This window comes from Sardina pilchardus, chromosome 18 (assembly GCF_963854185.1).
Source record: "Sardina pilchardus chromosome 18, fSarPil1.1, whole genome shotgun sequence".
Taxonomy (NCBI): Eukaryota; Metazoa; Chordata; class Actinopteri; order Clupeiformes; family Clupeidae; genus Sardina; species Sardina pilchardus.
This window is the reverse complement of record NC_085011.1, coordinates 11,035,779-11,046,412: the sequence shown is the minus strand read 5'-3', so window position 1 is coordinate 11,046,412 and position 10,634 is coordinate 11,035,779. Positions and strand designations below refer to the sequence as shown.

The 10,634-nt window shown below is 42.2% G+C and overlaps 1 protein-coding gene across 2 annotated transcripts in view; it reads right to left on the bottom strand.

Moving 5' to 3' along the window:
• Positions 1-10,062, bottom strand: part of haao (3-hydroxyanthranilate 3,4-dioxygenase) — a 12,025-nt gene extending 1,963 nt beyond the window's left edge. The window contains exons 1-7 of one of the 2 annotated variants that reach the window (XM_062520074.1): positions 9,780-10,062; positions 9,354-9,475; positions 7,923-8,006; positions 7,292-7,398; positions 6,625-6,714; positions 5,153-5,196; positions 1,899-2,044 (exon numbers count right to left, since the gene is read on the bottom strand). In XM_062520074.1, coding sequence (XP_062376058.1) covers positions 1,899-2,044; positions 5,153-5,196; positions 6,625-6,714; positions 7,292-7,398; positions 7,923-8,006; positions 9,354-9,475; positions 9,780-9,819 — 633 coding nt within the window. In that variant the 5' untranslated portion in view covers positions 9,820-10,062. The remainder of the gene's footprint in view (positions 1-1,898; positions 2,045-5,152; positions 5,197-6,624; positions 6,715-7,291; positions 7,399-7,922; positions 8,007-9,353; positions 9,476-9,779) is intronic. The other variant, XM_062520072.1, reaches the window with a different exon arrangement.
• Between the last annotated feature and the right edge of the window lie 572 nt (positions 10,063-10,634).

Below are 10,634 nucleotides of genomic sequence, written 5' to 3'. Positions count from 1 at the left end.
ATTCGAACCTGGGTCCCCATGGGTACTCGGACCCGTAAATGGTACGGGCGCCGTAGCCTGCTGCGCCACAGCACCCCCACCAGTCAAGTTTTTGAATGGTCGTGCATCATTCCCTCAGTTTGCCTTGAGATGGGAGAAATACGGATTTCAATGAAACCCATGAATAGGACTTCCTGCTTTCAATGATGTAAAATTATGATGTTTACATCATTGAAAGCAGGAAGTCCAACATTGAAATCCGTATTTCTCCCATCTCTAGGCAAACTGAGGGAATGATGCACGACCATTCAAAAACATGACTGTTTTTCTAAAGATACAAAGCTATCGGTGAAGTGTCCCTTTAAGCATCCCGTTATGCCGCTTATCCCGGTTTTGATCATATTCGGAACATGCAGTTTACATGAACACAAAAAAAAATGGATATTAATATACATGATATCTACTAGTATCCCAGTTACTAACAATAGAGTTCTTTGTTTGTAGTCAGACAGTCACTGTCCGGAATAAGGTGTATGGAACAGTACCCTGGTTTCTTTCAGAGTGCCCCAGCTAGCATGACCATATTTTTCTAAACAGAGATAAAACTTAGCTGGGGTTCTAAAATCAGGCTATGATGCTCGTATGTATAAACACATAACCGGAATACTGAGGTGCATGTTAATGTAGTCACTGCCGTCATCACCATCTATCTATCTATCTATTATCTATTAATCTATTAATCTATTAATTAATTATCAATCTATTAATGCAAGGAACGTCTGTCTGTGTGTCACTCTGTGTGTGCCACGCATAACTCTCGAACCACTCATCCGACTGACCTAAAATTTGACACAGGTATTGCTAATGACATGCATGAGTGCAGAGTGCAAAGTTTGGTCAATTACAAAGATATCGTTGATGATTCTACATCATCACCAATCTAACATGATCTACCTGCATCAACGTCATCATTGGGCAACAAGTTCCTTGGAAAACATTGTTTGTACGGGCACTGCACTAGTCATTATCAATGCCGTTATCATCACAACCAGCACCATCCTCTTTCGCAATATCCTCCATTCTGACATATTCAAGCGTTGAACCCAGCTGCTTGAGCAGGCAAAATGAGTAATGCTTTGCATGGAGTAGTTGGTAATTGTTATATATGAGTATATTTTGTAGCAACCCCATCTCAACAACTTTCCTGTCAGATTTTCAGTAATTCAGCAATCAGCATCAACTGCCAAATAAATGCCAAGGAGACACCTGATAAGGGGGCTTATTACATCTCTGTCGTCTCTTTTATTCTGACAGCCTTCAAACAAAACGATCAAACCTTAAGTATCTGAGAAATCTGTCCAGGCTCATGCAGTGCATGTGGCTCTGTGCTACAGTGATCAAAACCAGAGCTTCCGTAGAGGAAGACTAGCCAATCACATTTATAATCAACATCACTGCCCCTCTTACTTCATCCTCCCCTCAGCCTGAATGTACAAACACACACACACACACACACACACACGTTGGCTGGGTGCAAAGGTCAAGGGGAGAGAAATGGAACACAAACACAAGGTACAAAGAGCCAGACTGTACAAATACTTTCCTCGCTTTACTGAAAGTTTACCATGAAAGGTGGCTGCAAACGTTTCTGTCTCATGATGCGTAACATATCAATTAACTACATCTACCATGGGTCCTTTCAAAATTCTGTATATTTCCTCTCTACATTTACTCCTTTCCCATTTAGTCCATCTCCTGCAGATAACATGCTGTCTCCCGTCTCAGCTGGGATCTCTGTCTAGACACTCAACCGATCCTGACTGGCTTCTGATCATTCCCTGATTGGCTACTACTGTGGGGTAGCCCACAGGCCTTGTTTTAATGACTGGTGCCCCCTAGAGGGCAGGGAAGTACATCACCTCTGTCTCAAACTCCGGCCCAAACATGTCCACGGGTTTGCCGCTGGCGATATCTGCACTGAGACCATCCACACGGTCCTTGAAGCGGAATGGTGCCATCACACTAACAGTGTTCAGGGGGAAGGGGGCTTTTTTGGGTGGGTCCGCTGCAAATACACACACACACACACACACAAACACAGAGAGAGAGAGAGAGAGAGAGAGAGAGAGAGAGAGAGAAACTACACTGAGTTAATGGGTAAGCAGAAGTTTGAATTTTGTTGTGGCTTGTAGAAAGTGGAAGAAAATGTGAGTGAACCGTGGAAAAGTCAAAAGATTACATGAGATAGTTCACTAGATAGAAGTCTTAATATAACTGCTTGATTCCAGCTTGCTCTAAACCAAATAAAAATGTGCAAATGCAGAAATGATAGATAACTGGTGTGAAACGAATATTTACTTAGACTAGAAGTGTGTTTTTACGTAAAGCTTAAGTGTGTTTTGTTTAACTTTAGAGTGTGTTTTTGCTTAATCCTTTAAAGAACGATTGTTTAGCCTTTAAAGTGTTTTAGTCAAGCTTATAGAGTAATGCTGTGTTAGAGTTTTAAGTGTAATAGTTTCTGCGTAGAGCCACGTAGGCAACATCCGTGTGCTGTGTCTGAATTTTAAGTGTGAAAAGTTGTGGGAAGCCACCAGAAAAAGAAACAAGAGATAGACAAACAGCTGACTGTGATAAAAGGTGATAGATTGAGGTTCAGCTGGGGAAATACAAAAGCGTCCCGTTACCGGGGCTCTGGACACAGCTCTCCACCACCTCTTTTGGACTTCATCTACTGAGAGCAAGAAGATTTTTTTTTTCTTATTAAATAAAGTCAGAACCCAAACCCTTGGTTAGGGATTCTGTTAAAAGGTAGCAGAGTCTTTCTTCGAGTTTTCTTTTTGCCTCCCCTGTGTCAACGAGAATATTGAACTTCTTGCAAGAGGCGCACGCCTACAGAGGAGACCAGGCGGGAAGCTGGTAAGATTGTCCGTTTGAGGGCTTACTTTCTAAGACACTGTTAATGGGCAAAAACTTACTGCACAATACACTGACATACAGTACACTGGAGTAGCGAACTCAGCCGTGTATTTAGGAAGGGAAGTCCTATGCACTGATGCAGTCACAAAAGCAACCAGACTTTATTTAGCGGGTGTGGTTCTGTAAAGAATAAAGTTCGGGGGCCTTTAAAAGGTCCAAATGCACATCACACAAGCAAAGATACGGAAATCTGTTTTTAGTAACTAATGTATGTAAAAACGGAGCACAAATAATCAATTAGATCTGTTATATGCCATGAGTGCTATACAGACTTGTCCTAGAAAAAGCCCACATTGAATCACTTGGCCCTGTCAATAGAATTAGATTAAGTTTGTTGCATGTTTCCGGTGGGATAAGAGAAACTGTTTCCCCCAGCCGTGTTAACACAACTTACAATTAGGAACTAGGACCCCTTTAACCCCAACTATTCACCATTGTCATGAGGAGGAGAATATTATCTGAATTCCCAATCCCAAATTAGATTTACTAGTTGTCTTCTAGGTCATAGAAATCTGTCACTAGAACAGTTATATATGAATCTTTCTGTGACCACGAGGAATAGGTCCCCTTTGTCACTCCATTGACGGGCGACAGCCTTTGTAACAGGAGGAAGACTTTTAGAAATCATTGTCACAGATTAGTTTATGCCGTAAATGGCCAAGTCCTCCTATAAGAAGAGAATCACATAATAACAAGCACGATTGCAGGTAATAGGGTTCACATGGAATAGATATATGGAGAGCCTCCTATAAAATATCTACTTGTTGACCCTGAACTCCTGATTAAGGATTTTGATTCACAAAGAGAGAGAGCCTCTCCTTTGTATCAGTCCTTTCGTGCATCCTAAACCCGTTGAAAAGGGGCCTTTGCAACAGACACAACACTGAAAATTACTTCCCCTTTTTCGCAGAGCAGTCGCCTCACAAAGTCGAAAAGGGGAAAAAAGCTATAGATACTGTAGTATACACACACAGACTTTTTTAGATAGTGAGGGATTCACTGAAAATCTAAAAGGTTTATACGCACACACCTGGAGTAGCAATCTCAACTGTGACTATAGGAGCGGAGCACTGTAGTCACCAGAATGGACACAAAACGCAACAGGCTTTCACATTCTTTTTATAGTCACACCGACAGAGGGATCTGTTAGAGTTGGGCGTGCCAGTTCTTGTGTTTAGCAGAAGTTGGGCCATTTCCTATTCTGACTACAAAATGCATGTGCACAGTATAAAGTGTACATGTACTCTCTGAACACCACCACTTTAGACACTCCTAACCCTGGCAGGCAGGCTCACTGATCGCCCACAGAGCTGTAGCAGTGGCATGTGAGGAGCCTGGGCCATGCTGCACCCTGATGTCTGTTCTCTAATGGAATCCTCTGATTGGTGATTAGTGAGCCCCCCTCTGTGGGCTGCCTGAGCCACAGTCATGGCTGAGTGACTGAGTTTAATTAAAAGAGTACAGATGCCAGGCTGCTGATAACAAAGTTTACCAAGAGAACACACACAAACACACACACACACACACACACACACACACACACACACACACACACACACACACACACACACACACACACACACACACACACACACACACACACACACACACACACACACACACACACACACACACACACACACACACACACACACACACAGGAGGGGGTTGTCAAGTTAGCCACTTCTATGCTAGCAAGGGAGGCTTTCAGAAGCCCTGTGTAGCAAATGTACAAGGGTAAGGGCCCTGCCTCTGTAGTGAAGCTTTTGGAGGAGGCTTTTGAAGCAATGCTAAGGCCAGATGACTTTTCCTCTTATCCACCAAAGCAGCATCTGCAGCCTTTAACTACACAGGCTGAGGTTCGAGATGGATTTCATCAGTCTTGAAATATGAATGAAATATTAAATATGAAGTTCCCTCATGGTCTCTATACGCTTCAGACGTCCAAAGTCTTAAAGGAGTTGAAGAAAAAAGACCTATTGAAAATTCATGAGAAAACTGAAAATCTGTGATTGATTGGTCCGCACACTGGGTATAAGCTCCAAAATAAACGTTTTATTTTAATGCATAAAAGGCAACGTTTCGATCCTCCAGTGGGATCTTCCTCAGGCCGAAACTGAAAATCTGAGCATGGTCACCCACGGGAGAGACAGAGACAGTCATGGAGTCATGGAGGTCAAGTGTGAGACTGACTCACCTGGGTTTGGCTTCCCAGTGCGGTGCTCCTCTGAAGCGAAGAATCTGCAGATTAGACACAGTACACAAAATGACACTGAACTGAACTCTCTCTTTACCTCTCTTTATTACACAGTAGAATATTTCAAGTGTCATATAGAGTAGACTTATACTAGGACACTGTTACACCTGCCATTCATTCATACTATTAGTTATACGCCTACGTCAATCATTATTAAGCATTATGAATACTTTATATGGATGTATGAATAAACGTATGAACAAAACAATGTATGAACAATGCATGAACAAAACATTATGAATACTGACTTTACCAAATATTTTCATTCAGTTGTTGGCTAATTTCTCCTACTGCTTGGCATGTTGTAATATCTAGGTAATGATACTGACACTGTGTTTGACATTGTTGAGAGTGAAGTAAACCAGAAACTCTCACACACTGAAACAGTGGTCTTCTTAAAGGGATATTCCGCCATTTTTGGAAATACGCTCATTTTCCACCTCCCCTCGAGCAAAACAATCGATATTTACCTTGTTCCCGTTCATCCAGCCATTCTGTGAGTCTGGCGATACAACTTTTAGCGTCAGCCTAGCATAGATCATTGAATCAAATTAGACCATTAGCTTCTCGCCTGCTAGCTTCATGTTTAAAAGTGACTAAGATTTCTGGTAATTTTCCCATTTAAAACGTGTCTCCTCTCAAGTTAGAAAGTGCAATAAGACCAACTGAAAATGAAACCTGGTGTTTTTCTAGGCTGATTTGACATGGAACTACACTCTCATCTGGCGTAATAATCAAGGCAACTTGCAAACTTACCATAGGCGCAGTAATATCGTACGCAGCACCTGAAAATAGTCCCCATAGACAACAAGCAGTAGTAGTGCCAGTAGTCTGCAAGTTGCCTTGATTATTACGCCAGATGAGAGTGTAGTTCCATGTCAAATCAGCCTAGAAAAACGCCAGGTTTCATTTTCAGTTGGTCTTACTGCACTTTTTCACTTGAGAGGAGACACGTTTTAAATGGGAAAATTACCAGAAATCTTAGTCACTTGTAAACATGAAGCTAGCAGGCGAGAAGCTAATGGTCTAATCCGATTCAATGATCTATGCTAGGCTGAAGCTAAACGTTGTATTGCCAGACTCACAGAATGGCTGGATGAACGGGAACAAGGTAAATATCGATTGTTTTGCTCGAGGGGAGGTGAAAAATTAGCGTATTTCCAAAAATGGCGGAATATCCCTTTAATGTCATTTGCAATCTAAAACCCTAAATGTTGTGGTCTGGCAACAGATACTGACATGCTCCAGCTTGAAAATACTGTTATGGAACTGAAGCTTCTCTCTCTTACAGACTCTTTGCTGACTCACTTTTATCTTTATTGAGTAGTAGTAGTAGTAGTAGTAGAATAGTACAGGAACATGAGTGCTGAAATGTTTTGTTGCCAAAAAGTGGCCAGTTGAGGTGTTCTTACTCTTTTATGACAGGTACGAGCTGGGTTCCCAGGTTCTGGCAGTAGAACCAGCGCTCCCACAGGATCTCAGTGCTGTTGTCCACATAGTACCTGCAAGTACCACACATTGGTATTACATGATGATAACCATACATGTAAACTGAGGCTCACTACAGTAATTTCCTATGTACATGTATCAGCCGCATTGTGTATAAGCTGCCGGACAGTGTTGTATGTAAGTTAAAAGAAATACAAACATATTAATACCATATTAACTGTCCCTGTGTATTAACCTCATAGCTGAAGAAATTTAGCAAAATCAATGGATAAGCCGCGGCTAATAGTTGGGAAATTACAGTAATGTTCATTTTTACTAATTAAGGGCTCTTTGATATCAGATCCATCATTGCATAATCAGGTTAAGCATATGATGGCAAATTAGTTTGAATAAAGCGATTGACAAGCATGTCAGAGGAAGATGATGCTAGCAGTAACTGACTAATGACAAATAAAAAAAAAAGAATTTGTCATCTTTTGAGAACATGTCATAGAACGTATTGCCAGCCCTGATCCTTATTCATCTGCATTGCTCCATTTCAGACAGCACAGTATCTCCAGCTGGACATACAGTACACAGTGGGAGGCTCTGCCGGCAGAAGCCTGAGCACGGCTATGCTTGTGTTGATACCTGAGGGCATCAGTCTCAGTTAGCAGTCTCTTGCGCTCCACCACCAGACCCACTGTTTTGGCCTGCCGCTGTGGGGAGTGCGGGATCCGAGCGGGGAGCAGAAACATCTACACACACACACACACACACACACACACACACACACGCACACACACACACACACACACACACACACACACACACACAGATAAGTTCAAAGCTAGGAAAAGACCTCCTGATTTCTTCAATTGCACACAATAAGAATGAGATTGACTAGATCAGTCAGAGTCTGCTGGTTTGGTCTACATAACGACTCCTAGGCTACTGCATTTAAACACCGTGACTACCATTGACCTCTCCTGTTTTCCATGACTGTCATGGATGCTCCATCCTTTCAAAATCTGGCTAAAAACAGGAAGTCTGTTCCAAGCTTAAGTCACAGTCAAAATAGGGGTATTCCTTTAAAGCTTTAATTTGCAATTAGAGTTGTTCAGAGCACGGAACTGGCCCGGGTTGGGTTTCCCAGATTCGTTAAGAAGCTCTTCAGTGCTAAGAACTTCTTAGGAGTGCTCTAAGAACGCTCCTAAGAAGTTCTACTACATCTGCTCCGAGGGGCAGAGAGGGAATGGAGGTCATTCTCAGAAGTCCTCACCTCTCCCTCACGGATGTGGATGTCCTTGTGCGTTCCATTCTCCACTATTTTCAGGCACATGTCCCCACGGATCTGATAGAAGAGCTGAAAACAAAAAGCAGCATCAAACACGAGCCTCATACTTGCCATGTCTCGGCAATTTCACCGCTAAAAAACTTCAAAGTACGAAGCTTTCACTCTACAACTGCAATGCTTGTTGATTGCAAATGGGAGAGCTCGTCACGTGACCATAGGCGACTCTGACGAGAATGCCGCTCACGAGAATACTGCGCTGCGCTTTGCTGAATGCACCAGCAGACCCGTTCTTGCGCACCCTTGAAAATAATGGGTTTCATAGCACTGCCATTTGCACCTGTAATGCATATGCCCCCTAAGGAGGCTGTGAAACTTGAAGTGAATGTCCTCCTTCACACCACACTAGAACCAACGACTCGTTCAAGGATCTTCTTGAAACAATGATTGCATAATCAATTATAAATGAATAACGACTGCCACCAAATTTACATTTAAACAGCAGTTGAGCTGATCTGAGAGAATGTGTGTTTGCTTAAGTGAGGTGACACTGAAGGAACCCAGAAAGAAATAGACAAGCACAGTCAAGTATGAACTGCCATGGGTTCAATGCACAGTAAACAATGGAACTAGACTGTCCCTACTGGCCAAAAAAGAGCATGTTTAATGTGAATTGTGGACTGTTTTCATAGCATACTGTGTCACACACTAATTGTGGATGCTGTGCCTTTGACCTAAAGATCTTACATTGTAATGTGCTTCAGACAAACTCAACTCTGGGTGGTATGTTGATACAGTAGGTTACCACACCAGAGAGATGGCTGTTGTTGCTAAGTGTCCTCTTAAACTTTAAGTTTACTACACCACCCAATTCTATCCACAAGCCATCAGGGTAATGAACTGACATTTAATTTTGAATTTGCTTACCTGTATGAAATTAGCTACAATGAATAAATACATTAGCTATAATAAATAAATGTAACACTAATATTCCATGTATGAACCATGTCAGAGCTTACTCTTTATGGCAAGACTGATGTAGTATACATAGGCTACATAATACAGGCCATTGTTACAAGCTAGCATGACATTACTCTCTCTGTCCTCTGTCTGTCAGCCTTAGGCCTACTACATCTGAAAAACAGAAATACAGGCTGGTGAAGATGCACCATTTTTGTTTTGAGGCAGGTAAGTGCAGTTGAGATTAGCACCCGCCACCAGCCAAATGCTGGTTAAATATGAAGATGGCTGGTAGACACAAAGTATACTATATTTTACACTAGAGAGCACAGTAGATTTCTGACTCTCTCTCTCTCTCACAAACACTCACACACACACACACACACACACACACACACACACACACACACACACACACACACACACACACACACACACACACACACACGCACACCTCACCTCTTCACCTTCTTCAATATGATAATCCTTCCTAGTGTTGGGACCACCCACAAACATGATGTTCAGCTGCCGAAAATGCCTATGACAGAGAGTAGCATAATGCATTGTGGATAAACAGTAGCCTATAACCAGGAGACAATGTACTGGATTTACAGTCAGTTTTACATGGATCTTAGATTAACAAATTCCAACATCCTAGGCCTATATAACAGGGGGGGGATACTTTCAATGACAGGCCAACACTGTGGTCTGGGGCTATACTTAACAAGTCATCAAACACCGACATATTCAACTGAAATTATTTTACTTCATGAATTATCTAGTTAGCTGTCAAACTAACTATTAGGATTCAAAATGTATGAAGGGCTGTCTTGGATATGCATTCTAGAATCTACTAAATACATTTGCTGACAACCAATCACTTACATGAGTTTGTTGCAAACTGGCGGCAGGAAGGCATTTTCATTCTCCGAAATCCACTTGTTTACGTTGACAAAGAGTGATTCGTTGGCCATTTCTACAAACCCTATGAGAAGGTAAGAGTAAAGTGTGAGTTTCAGTAGGTCAGCTGTTGTCCGCCTTCTTCGCCTGAACTGCAGACTCCAGGACTGACGAAATTCCCTTATCATTTTTACGACAGTCATAGGTCCAAAATGCAGAACCGAGATTATATTGTAACATCAAGGGGGCGGGCTGCCTGAAGGTTAGGTTAACTTTTAGACTGCGCTGGAGAAACGCTAAGCAATTGGATACGGCCAACTAGGCCCATCACATCTCTGAATGATTTCAGTATTATAGGAAAATAGTGCAAAACTGTCACTTTTCTCAAGGTGGTGCAGACACGCAACGTACGCACAGCGCCCTGCTGTCAGCCACCGTGTTCTATATAGCCAACATTACGCAATTTACACACCAAAAGGGCCAGGGGGTTCCCTGACAATCAAATATTTGCCCAAAGTTTCGGCGTTGAATGCTGCAAAGTCTGCAAATAAATAATTTGGAATGCACTGTGGGTCATCAACTTGTAACACTGGCTGAACATATCCGAATTGGTGTTGTGTAGTAGTGGCTTGGCGAAACGCTACTTCACTTACAAAATCGACACCTCAAGCATAAAGTATGCTTGTTGTTCCAGATGAAGTAGCTGTGAAATTTGGATTTTTGTGATCTTGTAACGTAGGTTAGCGTAGCCTATGAGCCGAACTTGCCAGTATAGCATAGTAGTAGTAGTAGTAGGCAAAGATTGCTTTATCAATCGTCGTCTTGGGGCTAGCCCAACCA